This window comes from Prionailurus viverrinus, chromosome D1 (assembly GCF_022837055.1).
Source record: "Prionailurus viverrinus isolate Anna chromosome D1, UM_Priviv_1.0, whole genome shotgun sequence".
Classification (NCBI taxonomy): Eukaryota; Metazoa; Chordata; class Mammalia; order Carnivora; family Felidae; genus Prionailurus; species Prionailurus viverrinus.
In genome coordinates this window covers 99218892-99244774 of record NC_062570.1, presented here as the reverse complement: position 1 = coordinate 99244774, position 25883 = coordinate 99218892, and the positions used below count along the sequence as shown (strand labels likewise).

General features: G+C 37.3%; 1 protein-coding gene across 5 annotated transcripts in view; it reads left to right on the top strand.

The window, feature by feature from the left end:
* CKAP5 (cytoskeleton associated protein 5) overlaps nt 1-25883 on the top strand; it is a 113084-nt gene that overhangs the window by 33994 nt on the left and 53207 nt on the right. For all 5 annotated transcript variants that reach the window (XM_047878158.1, XM_047878154.1, XM_047878156.1 and 2 more), the window contains 8 exons: nt 5118-5211; nt 5705-5898; nt 7309-7515; nt 12871-13042; nt 13679-13811; nt 14042-14142; nt 15909-16022; nt 23582-23686. In XM_047878158.1, coding sequence (XP_047734114.1) covers nt 5155-5211; nt 5705-5898; nt 7309-7515; nt 12871-13042; nt 13679-13811; nt 14042-14142; nt 15909-16022; nt 23582-23686 — 1083 coding nt within the window. In that variant the 5' untranslated portion in view covers nt 5118-5154. The remainder of the gene's footprint in view (nt 1-5117; nt 5212-5704; nt 5899-7308; nt 7516-12870; nt 13043-13678; nt 13812-14041; nt 14143-15908; nt 16023-23581; nt 23687-25883) is intronic.

Genomic DNA, 25883 nt, shown 5'->3' with positions numbered 1-25883 from the left:
GCCATATGATAGTTCTATGTTTAACTTTTTACAGAACTACCAAATGTTTTGTTTTACTTGGTGCTTGTACTATTTTCTGTTCCCTTGGGGAACTCTAAAAATACACAGATCTAATAATTTTTATTGTATTTTACAAACATATTTGTGTATAATTACTTAAAAATGTTAAAATAATTTATTTATTTTTAAATTTACATCCAAGTTACTTAGCATATAGTGCAACAATGATTTGAGGAGTAGATTCCTTAATGCCCCTTACCCATTTAGCCCATCCCCCTCCCACAACCCCCCCAGCAACCCTCCGTTCTCTATATAAAGAGTCTCTTATGTTTTGTACCCCTCCCTGTTTTTATACTATTTTTGTTTCCCTTCCCTTATGTTCATCTGTTTTGTATCTTAAATTCCTCATTATGAGTGAAGTCGTATGATCTTTGTCTTTCTCTAATTTCACTTAGCATAATACCCTCTAGTTCCATCCACGTAGTTACAAATGGCAAGATTTCATTCTTTTTGATTGCCGAGTAATGCTCCACCATATATATATATATATATATATATATATATATATATATATATATACACACACACACACACACATATATATATATACACACCACATCATCTTTATCCATTCATCCCTCGATGGACATTTGGGCTGTTTCCATACTTTGGCTGTTGTCGATAGCGCTGCTATAAACATTGGGGTGCATGTGCCCCTTTGAAACAGCATGCCTGTATCCCTTGGATAAATACTTAGTAGTGCAGTTGCTGGGTCATAGGGTAGTTCTATTTTTAATTTTTTGAGGAACCTCCGTACTGTTTTCCACAGTAGCTACACCAGTTTGCATTCCCACCAGCAGTGCAAAAGAGATCCTCTTTCTCCTCATCCGGTGGTATCATTGTGGTTTTGATTTGTATTTCCCTGATGATGAGTGATGTTGAGCATTCTTTCATGTGTTGGTTGGCTATCTGGATGTCTTCTTTGGAGAAGTGTCTATTCATGTCTTTTGCCCATTTCTTCACTGGATTCTTTGTTTTTTGGGTGTTGAGTTTGATAAGTTCTTTATAGATTTTGGATACTAACCCTTTATCTGATATGTCGCTTGCAAACATCTTCTCCCATTCTATCGGTTGCCTTTTAGTTTTGCTGATTGTTTCCTTCGCTGTGCAGAAGCTTTTTATTTTGATGAGGTCCCAGTAGTTCCTTTTCGCTTTTGTTTCCCTTGCCTCTGGAGACGTGTTGAGTAAGAAGTTGGTGCGGCCGAGGTCAAAGAGGTTTTTGCCTGCTTTCTCCTCTAGGATTTTGATGCTTCCTGTCTTACGTTTAGGTCTTTCATCCATTTTGAGTTTATTTTTTTGTATGGTATAAGAAAGTGGTCCAGGTTCATTCTTCTGCATGTCACTGTCCAGTTTTCCCAGCACCATTTGCTGAAGACACTATCTTTATTCCATTGGATAGTCTTTCCTGCTTTGTCAAAGATTAGTTGGCTATACGTTTGGGGGTCATTTCTGGGTTCTCTTTTCTGTTCCATTGATCTGAGTGTCTGTTTTTGTGCCAGTACCATACTGTCTTGATTACAGGTTTGTAATACAGCTTAAAGTCCAGGATTGTGATGCCTTTGGTTTTCTTTTTCAAGATTGCTTTGGCTGTTCGGGGTCTTTAGTGGTTCCATCCAAATTTTAGGATTGTTTGTTCTAGCTCTGTGAAGAATGCTGATGTTATTTTGATAGGGATTGCTTGAAAGTTTTAAAAAGGTTGTCATTAAAGAGTTTGAGAAGCATGGCATAGTTCATTCTTTTTCATTGCCATATAATATTGCACTCAGTGAATATTCCACTATTATTCATTCTCTTTTTGATGAACCTGTGAAGTGTTTTCAACTTTTGGCTTTTATGAACAACGTTGCTATGAATATCTTGTATAGATCTTCTAGTGCAGGGGGCATCAATTTCTAGGGTATATATACCTAGGAATGAAGTAGAATACGTGCATCTTCAACTTAGGTAATGCCATACTACTTTACAAACTGCTGTACTACTTTATCTCCCACCATTGCTGCAGAATTGCTATTAAGGTTTGATTCATACTCCAAAGCACACTGCTATTGTTTCTCAGGGTTCTGGGGGTTTTGGAGAGAAGTCTTAATAAAAGTTCCATGTACTCTAATAAACTTAAGTATTTGAGTATACAGCTTTCACTGGGATATTCCCTACTTTTTTATGGGAGGGAACAAGTTGTAAAGAGGCGTAGATTTTGAATTTTTAATGTGATCCAGTTCTGTTGTTTTAGGCAAATTATTTAAATTTTATGAGCCTAATGTGTAACAGAGAGAATGTCTTTCTTTCATATAGTTGTTGTTAGTACAAAGTGAGTCAACATGTTTAAAAAATACTTCACACAGTACCCAATTCATAGCAGACACCGTCAAGGTATACATTAAACAAATATTTATTGAAGGTATATTTTATGTCAGACTGGGACTGGGGATGGAGAGATAAACAATATCCTTATACATTATATAAAATGCTGAAAAATTGGAAACAAATGTCCACCATCAAGATTGGTAATTTTGGTACATTTATAAAATGGCATGCTATACAACCTTTAAACATCACGTTCTCGGGGCACCTGGGTGGTTCAGTTGGTTGAGCGTCCGACTTTGGCTCAGGTCATGATCTCAAGGCTTGTGGGTTGGAACCCTGTCACCCTGCTGACAGCTCAGAGCCTGGAGCCTGCTTTGGATTCTGTGTGTGTGTGTCTCTCTCTGTGCCTCTCCCCTTCTCCTGCTCTGTCTTTCTTAAAGATAAACATTAAAAAAATTTTTTTTTAAACATCATGTTCTCAAACATGGGAAAATGTTCGTGGCTATATGAGAAAAAGATTCCAAGAGGATTATATTTGTCTTTTCATATAATTTATACATTGCATGTTTGTTGAAAAAACTCTGAAAGAATTCAAGTGGATGTACATTTCAGTGCTCATCATGGTTAATAATTGGTGGTAGAATTGTGGAGTTTTTTAAATGTTTATTTAGAGAGCACATGCATGCACAAGCAAGGGAGAGGCAGAGAAAGAGAAGGAGAGAATCCCAAGCAGGCTCCGCACTGTCAGCACAGAGCCCAGCTCAGGGCTTGATTCCATGAAGCGTGAGATCATGACCTGAGCCAAAATCAAGAGTCAGATGCTTAACTGAGCCACCCTGGTAAACCTAAAATTGTGTTTCATTTTTTAATTTTTTTTATTAAAAAATTTTTTTTAGTTTGTTTATTTTGAGAGAGACAGAGGTAGCATGAGTGGGGGAGGGGCAGAGAGAGAAAGAGAGAGAGAATCCTAAGCAGGCTTTGCGCTGCTAGCACAAAACGCGACTCGGCTTGAACTCATGAAACCGCGAGATCATGACCTGAGCTGAAACCAAGGATCAGACCCTTAACCAACTGAGCCATTCAGGTGCCCCTAAAATTGTGTTTTAATACTTTTCTTCCTTATGTAGTTTCTCTACTTTCCAGATTTTCTACAGTTAACATATATTACTTTTATAATCAGAAAAAAAGTTGTTATCAGGGCACTTGGGTGGCTCAGTTGGTTTAGTGTCTGACTCGATTTCAGCTCAAGTCATGATCTCATGGTTCGTGGGATTGAGCCTCTGGTTGGGCACTGCTCTGACAGCGTGAAGCCTGCTTGGGATTCTCTCTCGCCCTCTCTCTGCCCCTCCCCCACATGCACATACACACATTCTCTCTAGAATAAAAAAAAAAAAAAGAAAAAAAGGTGTTATCTAAATGAATAGCATAAAGCTTTTACAGGAATGTTGCATATAAACCTAACTAAAAAGGGATATAAAGTTTATAAAAATATAGTTCATTCAGGGATTTAATTTTTTTTTAATGTTTATTTTTGAGAGAGAGAGAGACAGAGTGCAAGCAGGGCAGGGGCAGAGAGAGACGGAGACACAGAATTGGAAGCAGCCTGCAGTCTCTGAGCTGTCAGTACAGAGCCTGACACAGAGCTCAAACTCAGGAGCCATGAGTTCATGACCTGAGCCAAAGGCAGACACTTAACTGACTGAGCCACCCAGGCAACCCTAATTTTTACTATTTTATGTAATCATATTGTCTAGAGTTATGTAGAGAGCTGGGTAACATTGAGATTTTTTCGTAATGACTATTGTCTGAAAGAATTTTAGGTTAATAGTTATAAGTATGACTTTCTTTGAAACTCTTTTCTCGCATTTTAAAGGCCAAGTAGCTCTTCAGTTTTATTCTGGCTTTGTTATATATCTAGGAATTTCCCATTTGGGAAAATATATAATCATTTGTTTTTAAAACACCTATCCATCCTTTCTAGATTCATTTAGATTTTTTTTTTCAGTTTTGATTTAGTTTGTTTGCTTGTTTTAAGTAAGCTTGTCCCTCCTAGCGCCTGGGTGGCTCAGTCAGTTGACCATCTGACTTCAGATTGGGTCATGATCTCATGGTTCATGAGTTCGAGTGTAGCATTGGGCTCTGCACTGACAATGCAGAGCCTGCTTGGGATTCTCTTTTTCTGCCCCTCCCCCATTGTCTCTCTCTCAAATGAATAAACTAAAAAAAAAAAGCAAGCTCTACACCCAATGTGAGGCTTAAACTCATGACCCTGAGATCAGGAGTTGTGTGCTCTACCCACTGAACTAGCCAAGTGCCCATATGTAGTTTTTTTTTTTTTTAATTTTTAAAAATCTTTTATTTATTTTTGAGGGAGAGAGTCTGTGAGCAGGAGAGGAACAGAGAGAGAGGGAGACAAAGAATCTGAAGCAGGCTTGAGACTCTGAGCTGTCAGCACAGAGCCCGACACGGGGCTCCAACCCAAGAACCATGAGATCATGACCTGAGCCAAAGTCAGACACTTAACCAACTGAGCCACCCAGGCGCCCCTTTGTGTAGATTTTTTTTCTAGTAACTTTTTTCTTTCACTTTTTAAAGATTCTGTTAATGGAATTAAATGGGCATTTGACCAAAAAATGAGCTTTTTTACTCTTATTGGTGCTTGCATGATAAAATAATAGTCTCAGAAAAATCATTTTGTCTTACAAGACTGCTTGATGGTTAGATTAACTAGGTACTGATTTTTGTCTGACTAGGAATTACTCTTAATTCTGAGGAGAAACTGGAAGCACAATGGGAGATGACAGTGAGTGGATGAAACTGCCGGTTGATCAGAAATGTGAACACAAGGTAAGACTTTTCTAGAGCTCAGATTTTAGTGTCATTGGCTTGTTTTGTGAGCACTCCCACGTTACAGTATAGAATAGAGCTGCCTAATGATTACACAGTACAACCGAGAAACAACATGCTTTGGAGATTAGGCAGTTTCAGCAGGGTGATTTTTCATTTTTGAATTGTTACATCTTTAATTACAAATTACATATTACACGGAAGTAAAAACTAACACTTGGATACAAAGTGAGATAGACTTATAGCGGCCTGTTAGGAATTCTGGATGGCCTTGGAAGAATATTGCAAATATTAAACACTTATAAGAAAGAGTTTATTAGCTAATTCTCTTTGAAAACTCTGAATTTCTTAAACTCCTTTTTTGTTTCTAATCATGGGGTCCTTTGTTCAAATTACTTGGTATAGGGTAGTCATTCCCCGCCCCCCAACTTCTCCAATTAACAGTAGATAATCTCATTAAATTGTATTTTGTTTCAAAATACTTTTCTTTTAGCTCTGGAAAGCAAGGTTAAGTGGATATGAAGAAGCCCTGAAGATCTTCCAGAAAATAAAGGATGAAAAGAGCCCAGAATGGTCCAAATTTTTAGGACTGATCAAAAAATTTGTGACTGATTCCAATGCAGTGGTTCAGCTGAAAGGGTTAGAAGCTGCACTTGTGTATGTTGAAAATGCCCATGTAGCAGGAAAGTAAGTAGTTTTTCCAACTCTTCTGGTAAAAACCCTTGTCTGGTACTATGTGGGTTAAGTTATGTATATTTGTGGGTCATTGTCCTTCGTTATTAGCACTTTTGGAAGATAATCATTTTCTTACTTCATAGCTCCTTGATACTTGTTTTTCATTCGGGTTTTATCCGCTCTCAGAAATCTAAATAATACATGAGATCTCTAAAGAGGAGCAAATTAGAAGTCTTGAGTTTTTTATCTTAAGGTTTGATGAACAAGTGAATTTCCTTTTGAGCCTTTTGTAATGGGAATTACTTTAAACTAGAGAGAAAATCTCAAGTAACTTGTAGAAGAAACTGGAAGGTGTTAGGAAAGGAATTACCAGAATTTCACTGAAAACATTTGGGCATTACAAAAATTTCTTTATACAAAGCTTCCCGGCTAGGTGATCTTAGAAACACACCTTTCTTTCTGTGGTCATTAGGCATTTTTCTCTTTTCAGAGAGGTGGTGCTAAACTTCCATGGCTCCTGGCCCATTTGACTTGAGTTGTAGATGATAGAAGTTTCTGATCACCCACTCTCTCATACCTCATAGACCTGGTTTTCTAATGGTATCTCGATGTCATTGAAAGGAGCCCTCCGTACAAGAAAAAGGAGGGGGGAACCCTCTACTTAAGTGCACAAGAAATATATACTTGACTTCAAAGATGATATACCATCGATCTGACAGTTTTGTTACCAGCATCACTGTGTTTCCCTTGCCATTAGTGGGACCATTCCTTTTTTTTTACTTTATTTTTGATTTTCAGTGGTCTAGGTTTTATTTAATTTAGAAGAGACACACAGCAGTTAAGTTACTATAAAGTCTTGCCTAGGAGTTAGGAGCAGCCTTTTGTTTAAAGGTACATATCCATTCCCTCCGTGAAGAAATTCTCTTGTTCTAAGAAATGTTTAAAATGACCTTTTAAAAATTTTTCAAAAAAGCAACAACTCTGTAATCCTATTTTTGTGAAATATATCTGTGTATATATATTATCTATCTGTCTGTCTGTCTGTCTATCTATTTTCTATGCATATAGAGGGATAGATCTGGAAGGATGGATACCAAATAGCTGAAAGTAGTTTTCTCTGGGTAATGGGATTTCAAGGGATTTTTGCTTTCTTGTGCGACTTTTCCTATATTTATAAACAGAAACTATGGTTCTGTGTCATTGCCTGGTGTGATACATCTTAAACTTTTATGATTTGCATTAAGTTTATCTTTCATGTTCTTAAACATAAATTTAAAAATTAGAAACTCATTTACTTTGTTTCTAAACATCTTAAAAAGTATTTGTCATTGCCCCCCGCCCCCATGATCTTTTCCAGCTCTTTCTACTGAAGTGTGTTTTTGTGTGTGTGATGGTGGTGGTGTTTTGTATTCTGTGTTACAGAACCACAGGAGAAGTTGTGTCAGGTGTCGTAAGTAAAGTGTTCAACCAGCCCAAAGCCAAAGCCAAGGAGCTAGGCATTGAGATTTGTCTGATGTACATAGAGATTGAGAAAGGAGAGGCTGTGCAAGAAGAGCTCCTAAAAGGCCTGGACAACAAGAACCCCAAGATTGTAGTGGCCTGCATAGAGACACTGAGGAAAGCCTTAAGGTAAGATGTTTTGCTTTGGTTCTGTTAACTAGAATATCTCAATTGCGTTTGAGTTCCTGGCTTAAACGGAAATGAAAACTGCTGGACTTGACTTGGCATGGCACACCAGCCAGGAAAATTGACCTGGGAAAGCTAAAGTCATTCCTCAAGTGTGGTGCTTTCTGTTCAGTAGTTTTAGCCTTCAAGTGGTGTTGCATAGTCATTTTATCTAAATCCCCTTCTAATGAAGATGAACAGGGAATGTTTCTGACCTGTTCTCCAATTATGAATTGGCCTTTTTGAGGAAAAACTCCTTAGAATGTTTAAGCAGCTCTTCTTTTGTTATCCCCAAGCATATATTTATGTACTTTGGAATATTGGCTAAAGACAGTTTATTAGCCAAAGCAAACTTTGTTCAGATGCCTTTTTAGTAAAGTAGAAGGAAATGCTATATGCCTTTAAACAGAAGCACAGCAATAACAAATAGAAAATAACTTTTACCCTTATGTAATAAGTTATTTTCAACACTAGAATGAAGTTTTTCATGAATGAGATCTCTTTCAGGAGCAAGTGGCTGTAATTTGGTATGGAAATCTGAACACTAGTTTGTTCTGATTTGGCAGTCCTTCCAATCTGACATCCTGTCTCCAATGCTGTCCACATGAGAAGCTTTAGAAAGTTCAGTTATAGTGAAATCCTGAATGTGTGACCTATGGGAGTAAAGATCATCCCAAGTTAGCTCACTTGTGATTTTGTGTATGACCTACTTCTTGGAGAAAATGCTTCTTTTGGTGTTTATCTTACATGGAAATATCAAAATTCTTAAATTTTGTTAAATGATCCTCAATTTAAAAGTCTTAAATTTTATGTTGTCTTTCACTTGGTTCATAATGTTCTTTTGTAAAGTTAGACTTTCACTTAGATTTTTGTGTGATAAATTTTTCCTCATTTCAAGCCTAGTATAGTATATAGTAGGTATGTTTTTATGACTAATAAATAGTGTGCTCATTTTTATCATTTTAGAAATTTAGTGAATTGACTTGGTTATCAAAACTGCGCTTATCTCAGTAAATATGTTGTGGTCCTTAGTAATGGATCTCTTAATAGAGATATATATTGTGCTATAATCTACCTTTAAACAAAAGATTCTAATCGAAAATGCTGTAAATTCTGGTTATTTTACTTTTAAACTGACTGGCAGAATAAGTGTAGAAAAAGAGCAAGTTAGGTATATCTTCTTATGTTTTCCTTACAGATGTAGTTTAGTTCCATCCCTGTGTAGTTCTTTATTTGTCTTAATGCATCTCAGAATCTATAGTAAAATTAGATAGCTCTCTGGGACCTTAAAAAGGCCAAACTGTTCAATCCTGGGTTTTGTTTTGTTGTTGTTGTTGTTGTTGTTTTTAATGTTTATTCATTCCTGAGAGTGAGAGAGACAGCGCGAGCAAAGGAGGGAGAGCAGAGAGAGAGAGGGAGACACAGAATCTGAAACAGGCTTCAGGCTCTGCGCTGTCAGCACAGAGCCCCATGCAAGGCTTGAACCCACAAACTGCGAGATCATGACCCAAGCCAAAGTCAGACGCTCAACCCACTGAGGCGCCCCACCCTAGCTGGTTTTCTGTAGTAATATATTTAGTATCAAGGTTAGGTTTTGTTTGTTAAGGTATCTGTTTTCCATGTAGACCTCTTCCATAGGCTTTTCTTACATATTTCAGTAGGCCAGGAGAGTGAAAGAAAAAAAAAAATTCAGATGAAACCATAGTAATGTAAAGGAAGACTCAGAGATCCCAAATGTTAGGTTCTTCAGGCATGGTGATGATTATTTCATAACCCTGAGTTCTTATTTTTCCTTTAGTCTTAAAGGTTAGCTGAAGTTAAAATGTTCTTTTCTATTAAAATAAAGGGGATTTTAAAGGAAATCTTGGAGATCTAGTTTATTTTCATGTTATATCTATATTTAAACTATTTACATAACCATGCTGTGGTTGATATACCAGGTTATTTACATAATCTCTTTAAATATAATTTCTGAAGTAGAGTATTTGCCATCTTCTCCAACCTGTTGGAATATGTCAGTAGCTATACTGAAAATTTTTGTTGCATTTGTGTATAGAAGATAAAATAAATAATAGATAAATAAGTTGATCCTTGAACAACACAGGGGCTAGGGGTGCTAACCCCATGCAGTCAAAAATCCGTGTATAACTTTTGACTCCCCCAAAACTTAACTACTAATAGCTTACCGTTGACTGGAAGCCTTACCAGTAACATAAACAGTCAATTAACATATATTTTGTATGTTATCTGTATTATATACTGTATTTTTAAAATAAAGTAAGCTAGAGAAAAGAAGATGTTTTTAAGAAACTCATAAGGAAGAAAAAATACATTTACAATATTGTACTATAAAAATTCCATGTGTGAGTGGAGCCGCACAATTCAAACCTGTGTTCAAGGTTCAACTGTATATGAGTTCTACTATAGAATGTCAGTGTTCTTTCATAACTAAATCCCTCTTGCTCCAGAATTTGCTATGCAGAAATGTTAGCAATGACTCAGAAAGCTAAATTTGGCCAGTTAGGAACTTGAAAATATAAAATGTGACAGATATATAAGGTTAAATGTGCTACCTTTTTAAAAGAAGTCAGAATGCAACTTTTCTGCGTGAAAAACTAAGCAAAGAGAGATTTAGGTTGCCTGGAGTTACAGGGTGATAGCTTCGAAGTCAGGAGTGAAATACGCTGCCAGGATTAGTAAGCTGTCAATTTTGAGTGAACTACCTTAATCATAAGAACTATTAAAAATTTATCGAAAGTAGGGGCGCCTGGGTGGCGCAGTCGGTTAAGCGTCCGACTTCAGCCAGGTCACGATCTCGCGGTCCGTGAGTTCGAGCCCCGCGTCGGGCTCTGGGCTGATGGCTCAGAGCCTGGAGCCTGTTTCCGATTCTGTGTCTCCCTCTCTCTCTGCCCCTCCCCCGTCCATGCTCTGTCTCTCTCTGTCCCAAAAATAAATAAACGTTGAAAAAAAAAATTTATTGAAAGTAGATTTCACTCATCTAAATATGTATAAAGTGATTTGTTTATGTTTTTAAGCTTTTATATGTATACACATATATATTTAAGACATTACACATTTGGTCCTTTATAGATTTGAATTATCCCCAGTATGGTTACCTAGAAGGTTAGTTTAAAATTTTTATATTATTCTGGACCCTAGACATTACATAATACTCTTGGAAGAGTGACATCTAAACATAGATATGGCAAGGGAAACAAAAGCAAAAATGAACTCTTGGGCCCTCATCAAGATAAAATATTTCCGCACAGCGAAGGAAACAATCAACAAAACTGAAAGGCAACTGAGGGAATGGGACAAGATATTTGCAAATGACATAGCAGATAAAGGGTTAGTATCCAAAATCCATAAAGAACTTATTGAATTCAATACCCAGAAAACAAATAATCCAGTGAAGAAATGGGCAAAAGACATGAATAGACACTCTTCCAGAGAAGACATCCAGATGGCTAACAGACACATGAAAAGATGCTCAACATCACTCATCATCAGGGAAATACAAATCAAAACCATAATGAGATATCACCTCTTACCTGTCAGAATGGCTAAAATTAACAACTCAGCCAACAACAGATGTTGGCGAGGATGCAGAGAAAGAGGATCTCTTTTGCACTGCTGGTGGGAATGCAGACTGGTGCAGCTACTGTGGAAAACAGTATGGAGGTTCCTCAGAAAATTAAAAATAGAACTACCCTACGAGCCAGCAATTGCACTACTAGGTATTTATCCAAAGGATACAAAAATGCTGATTTGAAAGGGCACATGCACCCCAATGTTTACAGCAACACTATCAACAATAGCCAAAGTATGGGAAGAACCCAAATGTCCATCAACTGACAAATGGATACAGAAGATGTGGTGTATGTGTGTGTGTACATATATGTGTGTGTGTGTGTGTGTGTGTGTGTATACATATATATATATATGTATATATATATATATATGTATACACACACACACACACACACACACAACGAAATATTACTTGGCAATGAAAAAGAATGAAATCTTGCTGTTTGCAACAACGTGGGTAGAACTAGAATGTATTATGCTAAGTGAAATTAGAGAAAGATAAATATATGATTTCACTCATATGTGGAATTTAAGAAATAAAACAGATGAACATAGGGGAAGGGAAGGAAAAATAAGATAAAAATAGGAGGCAGACCACAAAAGACTCTTAAATACAGAGGACAAACGGTTGCTGGCGGGGTGTTGAGTGGGGGGATGGGTGATGGGAGTTAAAGAGGGCACTTGTTGGGATGAGCACTGGGTGTTAAATGTAAGTGATGAATCACTAAATTCTACCCCTAAAACATTATACTGTATTTTAACTAACTTGGATTCAAATTAAAAAACAAAAAACAAATGGGGGAGGCTGGGTGGCTCAGTCAGTTAAGCATCTGTCTTCGGCTCAGGTCACGATCTTACAGTTTGTGGGTTCAAGCCCCTCATTGGACTCTGTGCTGACAGCTCAGAGCCTGGAGTCTGCTGCAGATTCTGTGTCTCTTCTCTGCCCTACCCTGCTCTCACTCTGTCTCTTTCTCTCTCAAAAACAAATAAATATTTTTAAAAATTAAAAAAAATATATGGTTATGAGGTTCCTTTTTCTTCTCTTTTTTTTTTCTGGGCCATTTTAAAATATCTCAACCTGTGTAACTCTGTTAATATATAATAAGTACAGGGGCGCCTGGGTGACTCAGTCAGTTAAGGGTCCGACTTCAGCTCAGGTCATGATCTCGCGGTCCGTGAGTTCGAGCCCCACGTCGGGCTCTGTGCTGACAGCTCAGAGCCTGGAGCCTGTTTCGGATTCTGTGTCTCCCTCTCTCTCTCTGACCCTACCCCGTTCATGCTCTGTCTCTCTCTGTCTCAAAACTAAATAAATGTTAAAAAAAAATTAAAAAAATAAAAAATATATATATAATAAGTACAAAACTGTGTTTGAGGAGTGTATGGGTGGTTCAGTCAGTTAAGTGTCCGACTCTTGATTTTTGCTCAGATCATGATCCCACGATTTTGAGTTTGATCCTCACATTGGGCTCTGTGCTAGCAGTGCAGAGCCTGCTTAGGATTCTCTCTCCCTCTCTCTGTCTCTCTCCTGCCTGCTTGAGATTCTCTCTCTGCCCCTCCCTCGCTTGCACTCTCTCTCAAAGTGAATAAACATCAAAAAAAAAAGTATAAATAGCTCTTTATAATGGCAAAAAAAAATTAGAAAAAAATGAGACGTCTATACAAAAGAAATAGTACCCAAGTAGATTGCAGGCTGACAAGTTTTTTTTTTTTTACAATTTTTACATCTAGTGAATTTGGTTCCAAAATCATCTTGCTTAAGCCAATTATCAAAGTGTTGCCAAAACTCTTTGAGTCTCGAGAAAAGGCTGTTCGAGATGAAGCAAAACTAATTGCTGTGGAGATTTACAGATGGATTCGGGACGCTCTGAGACCCCCATTACAAAATATAAACTCTGTCCAGGTGAGACACAAAAAAATTTTTTTGGTTGTCTTTGCATAAGGTTAATATGAAGATACTTCCTTCCTGTTGCTGATATTCTGTCCTTACAAATAATTATTTTTTCATTTTTAATTTTGAAATACTTTTTTTTTTCTCTCAGATAACTGTTTCTGATGTTATTTTGTCTTCTCAAGTTAAATACCATGCATTCAGTGATTCTAGTATGTCAGTGTTGAGTCTATAGCAGTTTAAAAGATCCCTTTATCATGCTGTTGGGTAGCAGGACTTAATATCTATTTGGACAAAATGTATTTTATCTGTTTTTTGGACAAAATGCATTTTATCTCTTTTTTATTACAGTTAGTTTTAGAGACATTATCTAATACAAGTATATCTGAATTCATGAACTAATGAGTGTTCTAAAAAGTAGATTTTTTTCTAAGTGCTTAGTCCTACATCTTAGGTAGTAAATATGTCAGTTTGACTTATGTCAAACACGTATTTGGTATATACCAAATATATACACTTTAAATGTATATCGTTTCTTGTTTGCCTTGTTAGAACTACACAAATAAGAAATTGGGTTCTGATGTTAGTAAATGTTCTGTAGTGGTGAGGATGTAGGCATATTTTAAAAATATTTTATGATATTTGTAGTTGAAAGAACTAGAAGAAGAATGGGTCAAATTGCCAACAGGTGCTCCTAAACCAAGTCGATTTCTGCGTTCCCAGCAAGAACTAGAAGCGAAATTGGAACAGCAACAGTCTGCTGGTGGTGATGCTGAGGGAGGTAAGCCAGTTTTTAAAACACCGGTTTCTCTGAAAATAAGAACAGGCCCTACCCCAAGAACATAGGCACGTTTTGTAGGACTGCCATTTAATACAATAGAAGTTGTTTATAGCATTAATAACGGATTCCGTCTATATAGTGATTTCATCAGGTTGTGAAAGGAGTGATAACTTTGATAAGTAGAAACATTCCATCTGTTTTTAAGGTTTGTTTTGTTTTTCTTCTGGAAGGTGGTGATGATGGTGATGAGGTGCCACAGATAGATGCTTATGAGCTATTGGAGGCAGTAGAAATTCTTTCCAAACTTCCCAAAGACTTTTATGATAAAATTGTAAGTAACGGTAACCTTCTTTCATTTATTTCATGTTAAACAGTTACTTGATTATAATTAGAGTGTTCTATGGAGCCCTTGCCCGGTATACCCCCTTCCACCCCATATCTTCCCTAGGAGAATGAATCAGTTGCTTCTTTGTTCCCATACTACTTTGTATATATACCTACTGTTGCACTTTCTTTTACTTGTCTTGCCAAAAACCAGAACATTATTTTTGACTTCTCATTTTTCCTCATTGTCTTTCTGGTTTTACCTTTAAATATCTCTCAAATTCATCTCCTTTTCTCCATCCCACTGCCAGTAATTTACCCCAGAGTTCCTTGACCTTGGTACTGTTGACATTTTTTGCCAGATAATTCTTGGTTTTGGGGGGCCGTCTTGTGTATTGTGGGGTGTTTGGCAGCATCTCTGGCGGCTACCCACCTAATATCAATAATACCATTACTCAAGTCAATCACAATGTCTCCAGACTTTACTAAGTGTACCCCAAGAGACACAGTTACTCCCACCCGAGGGTCTTATCCCAACCACCACCACCATCTCTTGCCCCACATGCTGCAGTAGTCCTCTTATAAGACTACCCGTCTCTGCTCTTGCCTCCTTCCATCATATTTTCCAATGTAATCAAAGCTGTCATTTTTGAAAAGAAAAATCTTCCCATATCATTGCCTCACTAATGTCTGAAATCATCCTATGGCCATTGAGGCAAACTATGACACGTTTGAGGCCCCTGCTTATCTTCCAGCCACTTCTCTAATTACCGTCTAATTATTGTGCTCCCATCATACTGAACTCCTCCCGGTATCAGATATGCCACACTTTCCCCACCAAACTCTGGACCTTAATATATGCTGTTCTTTCTGCCTATAGCATTCTCCCCGATTCACCCCATAATGCTTCTTGATCCTCTAGGTCTTACCTTAAGAATCACTTTTTAGGGGAGATCCTACCTGTTAGCCTCAAGTAGATTAAATCCTCTTGCTGTAACACCAAAGCAGCTTGTACTTCTCTTTTCATAGTGGTCCTGACCCAGGATTTATTTATTTATTGAAGACCTTCCTAGCTCTGCCATCAGCTCCTTCAGTCCCCCATTAACTTCTGATTAACAAATATTTGGTAAATTGAATTCCACTGTAATCTCCTCCAGGGTGACAAGTTTGTCATCTTCTTTATATCCCCAGTTCTTTCAAATAGTGGGTATTCAAAATTATTGAATGATTAATTGATCTCTAGTGAAGTATTTTCTGCTTTATGGTTATCAAACAAAAGGATTAGCATTGTAGCACCAATGTATAAAACTGATCTCCAATATTAGAACAATTTTGGCTGTTGGTTGTATGATGGTCTTTTTCTAGTCTTTTTAATGTTGTTAGTATGGACATTCCTTTCACCTGTGAGATATGCTAGAAATGCTTTCTAGCAGTGTTTTCTGTTTAATACTTGTTTACTAACATTTGCCTAGAAAATGAGAAGGAAAAGTCTGTGGTATCCCATTCTTTTACTTGTAGAACTTTTAGGGTTATGAAATGTTATGAAAATACTTATTATGTATGAACAAAATTTTATACGTATATATGAGCAAAATTCATTCTAATTTGCCGCACAATTTTGCAATTTTATTTTTTAACCAGCTTTAGAAAAAAATTTCTGAAAACAAAAAATGATTATGTATCTTTGAATTAGGAGCATGCAAGAAATAGACTTTTATTTTCTTATTTTGCCTTATTTTCTGTTCTATAAGTGACTCATACTATGTCTTGCAGGAGGCAAAAAAATGGCAAGAGAGAAAAGAAGCCCTGGAGGCTGTAGAAGTACTAGTGAAAAACCCCAAACTGGAAGCAGGCGATTATGCAGATTTAGTAAAAGCATTAAAGAAGGTAAACATGAAGAGTGTCAACATTGGTACATTGGTATCTCAACAACAGACCAGGCCTTTGAATTTCTCATCATCTGTCATTGTTTTTATCACAACTACATTGCCATTTAAGGAACACTATTGATGGTTTTCTAATTATAGGCATACCCTTTTTTTTTTTTAATTATGATTTTTTTTTTTTTGAGAGAGAGCATGAGCGGGGGAGGGGCGGAAAGAGAAAGGGAGACACAGAATCCAAAGCAGGCTCCAGGCTCTGAGCTGTCCCCACAGAGCCCGATGCGGGGCTCAAACCCACAAACCATGAGATCATGACCTGAGCCAAAGTCAGACACTTAACTGACTAAGCCACCCCAGGTGCCCCAGGCATGCCCTTTTAAAGGATTGTTTAAAGTGATTGTCCTATGTTAGTGTGGAGGGATTCATTTTTATTCTTTGTTTATTATCACTTACTCTAAGTATGCTGTCTGATAGCATATACAGACCTCAAGAAAAAGAGGGTCTTGCTAATATAGAACCAAATATTCCAGTTTTATAATTCCATAGGATGAACTATTTATTTTATTTTTTTTAATGTTTATTTATTTTTGAGACACAGAGAGACAGAGCATGATCAGGGGAGGGGCAGAGAGAGAGGGAGACACAGAGTCTGAAGCAGGCTCTAGGCTCTGAGCTGTCAGCATAGAGCCAGACTTGGGGCTTGAACTCACAGACTGTGAAATCATGACCTGAGCCGAAGTCGGATGCTTAACCAACTGAGCCACCCAGGTGCCCCTATTATTTTTTTAATTTATTTTTTAACGTTTATTTACTTTTGAGAGAGAGAGAGAGAGACAGAGAGAGAGAGAGAGACAGAGTGCAAGTGGGGGAGGGGCAAAGAGAGAGGGAGATACATAATTTGAAGCAGGCTCCAGGCTTTGAGCTGTGAGCACAGATCCCAACACAGGGCTCAAACTTATGAACCATGAGATCATGACCTGAGCCAAAGTCCGATGCTTAAGTGACTGAGCCACCCAGGCGCCCCTGTAGGGTGAACTATTTAAATTGGCTCTATTTAATGGGACGAATACTAAATATGAGGCATATTTTTCCATTAGATAGCTAATGATGCCACCTTGTATATCTGCGTGCAAAGTAAAGGATGTAGGGAAATGTCATTATAAAGCAGGCAAGTGCTAAATAAGAAAGAAATGTTTTTAGAAAACACTTTGGTGTTTTGGTTTGGTGTTGCTTAGGTTTAACCAAGTTGAATGCTGTTGGTGGATAAATTTATATGTAGTGGCTTTCCATAAAATCTGAAAATATAGATCAAACACTGTGGACATAGGTGTAGAGCTTAAGAACAAACTCTGTGAAGACATGTTCTTAAATATAGAAAACTTTGTTTCATTTGCTTCTTCAGCCTGAAATTACAAAGGACTAGAATGGTGAGAGAGGAGGTTAATTTTTAATTATATGCACATGTAAGTATAGTTATTCTCATTATTCGTGGTACTTATGTTCTGTAAAGTCACCAAAACGCTGAATAGCAAATACCAAACCATTGCTCCTGAGGGAACACAGGGCACAGGGCTAGGGTCCTGTGACTTTTTGGTCTCAACATTTCATCAACCAGTCAATACATAACTTATTTTATTCTGTTTGAAGATGTCTCATTTAATATATATTATTGATGCATTAACGGTGAACTCAGGGCCAGCAGCACTATAACTCATGCCTTGCATAAAGCTTATTTAACACACATAATTTCTGCGTGAGGCATATCACGGCCTTTTTGTGCTTAGGAGCACTAGACAGCACTTCACTGCCCTTGGGGGCCATTTTAAACAGTGAAAGCAGCAACGAAAATCACAAAAATGAAAAAAAAAAAGAAAAAGAAATGTGGCACTAAACAGACCATGAAAAAGATACTGTTTACAGTATGAGAGCTGAAAGAAGTCAGAGTGTTGCTTTGTTCATTCTCAGCTGGGAATGTGCACACCAGGCAACTCAGATTTTCCACAGCTCTTTGCTTGTCTGAATGACCGGGAGAGTGCTGCGAGAATTGATTTTGGGGGTTATAAATAAACGTTAACGAGTAGGTGAATTCGCAAATATGAAACCCGTGAATAATGAGAATGGACTATGTTTTCTCATTCTCAGCCTCCCACACTTTCTTCCAAGTGAGATTTGGAGGCAGAGATATGATTTGTCACAATCTTTTAGTCTTCCATCTTCCAATCCTGAAGAACCCAGACCCAAGCAAGATTAGTGAGAAGGGAGTTGCCCAGGGGGAAAAGATTTCACCAACCTGGGCTTGGGAGGAAAGAGGAGGGGTAAAAAGGCACTAAGAGAAGGAAATGAAATTCTAATGGCCTTGAGAACTTCAGATTCTCTGTGAATTCCAGCGTATAATTTTTATCAGGAATCTTAGTACTTGGCCCTGAATTCTCAATGCCTCAGATAAAAGCTCTTATTTTTTCTTATCTAATGGTACAAATATTAGTTGATACTTTCCACATGGATTTCCTTGGGATATTAGCTTTTCAAATAGTGTTCTGTGATTTCCATTGGCATTATGAATATAAATATAATCTTTTGCTGATTTGCAGATAGGATCATGGATTTTATATTTAGGTAGACATAGAGACAATAGATTTCTGTGAGAAACTTCTCCCTCTTCACATGGTAAAGTGGGGGGGGGGGCGATCAAAGGCTACAAACAAGTGAAAAGAAATTTAATTTTGTGGTTAAAATATTTAAAACAATGAAAAGTTAACTTCAATTGTATAAATTAACCTGGAACAAGGCATTAAAATTTTTTTTGTGTGATTTTACTTACATGTAAACACAAACTTCATATTCATATTATATTGACTTAAGAGAGACCTATCAAAAACGTGGAAATGGTGAAATAAGAGAATGAGATTGAGTAGGCTACAGACCGATCACTCTTCCCTCCATAGTCTTTTCTCTCTATTGTCTATATTGAGTAATCCCAGTAATTTCCCTATTTTTTGCCTTTAATACAAGTAGTAAAGAAAGAACTACTCATTTGAAATTCCTTATGGTATTCCTGAAATTATTTCTTAAACTGTCTTCTTTCAAGCTGTCATCTGACTTAGCATATTTTATGGACTTTCCTGTTCTCACAAGTTGATAGGTTCCTTCATTTATAAAGATACCTTCTCCCCTGCCCCTTACTCCCACCTCCCCCCAATATCTTCTTTGACTTGTCAATTACCTATGGGTGTTGGTTGATATCTTTAGATTAAGATTTGGGTTTTCAAGGTGTTTTTATTATATACTCTACAGACTTATGTGTTATTAGACTTTTTTCACTTGGTTTTTCTATATTTCCCCCCTTATTGCTTACATTCATCATAGTTTTCTTTTTTTTTTTAATTTTTTTAAATGTTTATTTTTGAGAGAGAGAGAGAGAGAGAGAGAGAGAGAGAGAGAGACAGTGAGAGTGGGGGAGGGGCAGAGAGAGGGAGACAGAATCTGAAGCAGGCTCCAGGCTCTGAGCTGTCAGCACAGAGCCCGACGTGGGGCTCGAACCCACAAACCGTGAGTTCATGACCTGAGCCTAAGTCGGATGCTTAACTGACTGAGCCCCCCAGGTAGCCCCATCATAGTTTTCTAAACACAATAATCATGGTGGATTTCATTGACTTGTCTCTTTGTCAGCAGAATGTTTTTGTTCTGGTTACTGTTAACCAGTAGCTTACATTGCTAGTTAAAGATAAATACTAGACGGTAACTAGAGTTGACTCTTGATGAACAATACAGGTTTGAACTGCATGGGTCTACCTACTTACACATGGGTTTTTTTCAATGAATATAGAATAGTAGTGTAAATGTATTTTCCTTGTGATTTTTTTAAATAACTTCTCTAGCTTACTTTAAGAATATAGAATATAATACATACACAAAATATGTGCTGATCAATGGTTTATGTTATCAGAAAGGCTTCTGGTCAGTAGTAGGCTATCAGTAATTAAGTTTGGGGGGAGTCAAAAGTTATATGTGGATTTTGACTGCATGGGGGGTCAGTGCCCCTAACCCTCATGTTGTTCAAGGATCATCTGTACTTAAAATCTTATTGTAGGCCTAGCTTAAAGGGAGAAGTGACAGCACTTTTAATTATAGAATATTTCCCATTATTTAGGTTAAATTAACATTGTGAGCTAAAGCTTCCTTCCTATAGTCTACAACAGAGTCACAGAGTGTTTTCAAATCTTGAATGGAGTCCTTCCCTGCATATTCTATTTGTCTTAAAAATAAACACTTCTCCACCTTCCTCACTCCCATTTCCCAGTTTAGAACAACTTTAGTCAAACTGGGATGTTTGACATGTTTGACATGTGTTGATAGGCAAATAGGCCTGATCCATTATTCACCTATAAGTTCATTCAATCCTTTACCATCTTGAATTATAGTAGGTTTACAACATCCTCTTCAAAACTTTCCTAGGACCATCAGTGTCTAGGATTCAGCTTCCACTGGTTACTGCTCTAATGGTGGATAAGGAGAACTATTCTCCTAAGAATGGGATTGATCGATGGCCATCTGCTTCTGAACTATGTTAAAATACTGGTTCCAAATCCCATCCCAGATTCATTGAACTAAGATTTCTTGGAATGGGGTCTGGCATGTTTTTGATGACCATTTCTAGAATATACATGTAGATGTTAAATCTGAAGCCTAGCACCTAAATAATACCTGAGAGTTCTTTTGGTTAAAAAAAAAAAAAAAAAAAAAAAAAAAAAGGTAATCCAAACATTTACAGATGTCAATAGTGAATTTATTTTTATTTTAATGTTTATTTATTTTTGAGAGAGAGACAGAGTGCGAGCAGGGACAGGGCAGAGAGAGAGGGAGACACAGAATCTGAAGCAGGCTCCAGGCTCTGAGCCGTCAGCACAGGGCCCGACGTGGGGCTTGAACTCACTAACTGTGAGATCGTGGGCCTGAGCTGAAGTCAGACACTTAACCAGCTGAGCCACCCAGGTGCCCCACAAATGCCAATAGTGAATTTAATACAGAACTGAAGGGAGGGGTGCCTGGGTGGCTCCGTCGGTTAAGCATCCGACTTCAGCTCAGGTCACGATCTCACGGTCTGTGAGTTCAAGCCCTGTGTCGGTCTCTGTGCTGACAGCTCAGAGCCTGGACCCCGCTTCAGATTCTGTGTCTCTCCCCACCTCTCTGTCCCTCCCCTGCTCATGCTCTGTCTCTCTCTGTCTCGAAAATAAAGAAAAGCATTAAAAAAAATTTTTTTTTTAATTAAAAAAAAAAAAACTGAAGGGAATTTTTTTCTCCATGGATTTACAGTAGTGAGGGATTTAACAAAATGTTTATTAGGACCCTGATCTCATTTTCTCATAAGGAAAATGAATTTGCCATAGCATGAGTTTACAGCATGAATATGCTTTAGCAAAGAAAGCAAAAGCTTTGTAGTAGAACTGGATTTAAATTACATCATATCACATTTGCTAGTTCTTACCTCAAGCAAATTAATCTATATTTAATTTTTGAAATCTATAAAATTTGCTAATATTATCTACAGGGTTTTGGGTGAAAAATTAAATACGGATTATAAAGCACCTATAGGGGCGCCTGGGTGGCTCAGTCGGTTGAGTGCCGACTTCGGCTCAGGTCACAATCTCGCGGTCCGTGAGTTCGAGCCCCGCATCGGGCCCCTGTGCTGACAGCTCAGAGCCTGGAGCCTGTTTCAGATTCTGTGTCTCCCTCTCTCTGACCCTCCCCCGTTCATACTCTGTCTCTCTCTGCTCAAAAATAAATAAAAACGGGGCGCCTGGGTGACGCAGTCGGTTAAGCGGCCGACTTCAGCCAGGTCACGATCTCGCGGTCCGTGAGTTCGAGCCCCGCGTCGGGCTCTGGGCTGATGGCTCGGAGCCTGGAGCCTGTTTCCGATTCTGTGTCTCCCTCTCTCTCTGCCCCTCCCCCGTTCATGCTCTGTCTCTCTCTGTCCCAAAAATAAATAAACGTTGAAAAACATTTAAAAAAAAAAAAAATAAAAATAAATAAATAAATAAATAAAAACGTTAAAAAAAATTAAAAAAATATAAAGCACCTATAAAATTATAACATCTAATTTGTTTTTAATAAATGTTAATCTTAACTCTTTATCCTTACTCCTCAGCATTTAGGGAGTGCAGCTAAATGCCATCTAGAACTTCCTGGCATGCTATCCATTAGGGGTTGTTTAATTCAGGGAATCTGGAAGGAAGCATTCTACTTATGGAATATCAGATCTTAGAAACTAAATAAAATCCAAAGCGGAATGGAAGCATTACTTCTACTTGGGAAAAAAGTGAAGAGTGAAAAAACAAGGATCTGAGACATGTCAGAATAAAACAGCTTTTGGGGGCACCTGGGTGGCTGAGTTGGTTAAACGTCTGACTTTGGCTCAGGTCATGATCTCATGGTTCGTGAGGTCGAGCCCTACATTGGGCTCTCTGCTGTCAGCACAGAGCCCACTTAGGATCCTGTCTGTCTCTCTCTCTCTGCCCGCCCCCCCTCAAAAATAGGTAAACATTTAAAAAATAAAATAAAGTAGCTTTTTAACATCCAACTGACTTGAGCAGTATACCGCAGTAAAATCTTAGCAGGAAGGCACCCGGGCATAGTCACTGTCTTGCTTAATTGACACAGGTGCAGCTACTACCTCTGAGCTTTGATAATGCTGGGTTTTGTGGGCATAGCGTAGGGGGATGGTAGTATAAATAATGCTGGAGGAGACTCTGTTAAGAGACTGTAAATGCACACTTGATGATCATCCGGTAATATGGCAGCTGCAAGGGGGCTCCTGGGTGGCTCATTCAGTTAAGTATCCGACTTTTTATTTCAGCACAGGTTATGCATGACCTCTCGTTTTGTGACAGCATTATCCTTCTTGGGATTCTCTCTTTCCCTCGCTCTCTGCCCATTCCCTGCTGATGTGAACTAACTTTCTCTTGCCCTCTCTCTCTCTTTTTCTCTCTCTCTCGCGCGTGCGCGCTCTCAGAATAAATAAATAAACTTTAAAATGGCAGCTGCAAAGCCAGAAGCTCCCTCAGAGGAATGGTTGCAATGGCATTTGCAATTTAGAGCCCCCACGGACTTCTGGAAGGTACCGAGAGCAGTTTCTACCAGTGCTTCTTTAGTATAAATGTTGGAGCTGCCGCCTTGTGGTGTCTTTCCTCTGAGATACACTGTCTTTTGGCTTCTCCTGCCCCAGAGCAAAGTCAGCAAGCCTCCAGCTTCTCTACTAGTGTCAGAGTCCCCTCCTACACAGTTGTGCAATGCTGACAGCCCAGACTACCACTAATGGAGAGTTAACTATTTGAAGTTGTGGTTTAATGTGTGTTATTGGTAGTACTTTTAAGGTAAGAGACTAAACAGAATGAAGGGAAGCCCCCAAATTTGGTATTGTCAAGGAAGACTTTTTCCTCTTTTGCAGGAAACAAAATTGGCTGTCCATTAGCGTAACAGGGTACAGAGTTCTTTTAAGAATAAATTTTCAGTCCCCTTCTCCTGGGTTGTGACTATTTTGTTTTCTTTTTTTTCCTTCCTTTGTAGGTTGTTGGAAAGGACACCAATGTCATGTTGGTGGCTTTGGCAGCAAAATGTCTTACTGGCCTAGCTGTTGGACTAAGGAAGAAATTTGGACAATATGCAGGACATGTGAGTAACACTCCTTTTTAGATACAAATCAACAACATTAACAAGAATGGCAGGCTAGTTTGCTTTAGGATTTAAAATAGGTCTTTATATATTGGGCAAAGTGAATTTTTCATTAAGTTTTATTAAAATTGAGCATAATTCCTCAAAACATTTCAATAAAGATGTCAGTTATAACTAAATTCATTAGCTTTATATAGAAAATTGGGCATATGACCTAAATATTTAGTTGAGTTGATTTGCTTATTATTTACTTATTAATATCCTGCTTTGTTCTTATAAGATTATGTGTAGTATAACAGGATTAAATGAAACTGGTGATAACTAACACAGAGTAAAAATGAAAGTAGGAAAGGCAGTATAAAGCCAGAAGTGAGATGAATATATAAAATGTATTTTATAGCATTTTCCTATTTGAAAAATAATAATCTACTTACATACTTGAGACATTTTCTATAGATTAGAGTCTTGGTAGTGTATCAGTTTAATTTATTCTAAGAAACCTGACTGAAAACATTTGTTGAATATACTGTCTTTGTGTAAATTTAGAAGCACTCAAGTCTGATAACAGTTTTAATAAACTGAGATGTTTTCTTTAACTGTGGCATTTGTCAGTTGGCCCCTAAATCTGGTCTGAATTACTTAGAGTGGTTCAGCATCCTGAAAATTGATCATACTGAACTTTAGGGTTGAACTTGCTAGCCACTTGATCGTTTGATTCCCTAGATTGACTTTTTAGAGACTCCTTATAGTTTGTATTTATGTTGTGAAGTTAATGTCTAACCTCAGTTATGGCATTTGGAGCTTGGTTACTCATAGCATTGAACATAATTTCAGAGAACTTAACTGGAAGAAAAAAAAAGGATTCTACTAAATAAAAATAAATTATGACTAGCTTGTTACCAGGGAAATAAAAATATGGGTCCATAAAACCCTTAACATGTAACCCATGTAAAATCATGTAACATGTAAAACATGCAAATCATGAATTGGAATAAAATGATAAGCAACATTTTCTAGCAATCAGTAGTATTTATTATGCAATACTTGTGTGCTTATGTGATAGTGTGTTAATTAGCTTTTGGTCAGTTTTGTGCTACTTACTAGAATATTTAAAAATGAACATACTTTTGTCTTAATAATAACTTTTAACCTAGAAAACTATTTTTAAGATACATTTTAATTTACTAAATCCTAGTTGAATGATTACCTGGCCTGGTTTGAATTCTGATTCTGGCTTTGTGACATTTTGTTATGCAGCTTAAAGTTATAAAGCTTATAGTTCGGAGTATTTCCCCCCCTCAAAAGTAGATCATATATAGTGTTTGATATCAAACATGTTAATAGTTCATGTTTACTTTCTTTAGCTATTTATAAGCTTTTTTTTTTTTTTGGTAAAAAATATATATATATATAAAAGCATGCTTGAGCTTTATAACCATTAAAACATTTTGATTTTCAATAGTTTATAACTAACTCCTAGTATTAAAAAGTCTTTTATATTTCTCCATGGAAACTGAATTCCTTCTGGTCTCTATCACTTCTGTGAAATCTTAAAAAATATTTTTTGAATGCCTTTGGGCTTTGCTATATCTTTTTGACCTCAAAAGACAACTTTAATTTGCCTGGCACTCAATAGATATTAAGTATTCAATAAATATTTAATAAATTAGTGATAGTTTATAAGATAATTATAAAAATTCCAACTTTATTGATCTAAACTTAGTACATCCTTCTGATCAAAATTGCTGTAATTTCAGTTACCATTTCTTTGTCTTTAGTGTAGTGAAGGGGTGGGAGACATCTCAGTCTGGTGAAGTATATCAGAATCTTAGAGGAGAAGAGAAATTATACACTCTGTCTATTCCCGTATCCTAAATCCACCTAGTTGAGAATCTTTTTGTCTAATAAGAGATGGTGCTCTGATAAAAATGACTATATGGTTGCATTAAGGTGTAGATGCAGAAAATGGGTTGAGAAGCACTGCTACAGTGGCACAGAATGGGAACCCTTAATTGTTCCAGCATAAGGTTCTTGTGCCCTTAAGAAAAAAAAATGACTTTTTATTCAACTTAGACGTTCACTTTGTTTTGGTAGCACCAAACATTGCTTTAGTAATGGCTGTATTGAGATATAACTTAAATACTGTAAAATTCACCCTCTTAAAGTGTATAGTTGAAAGGTTTTTAATATATTCACA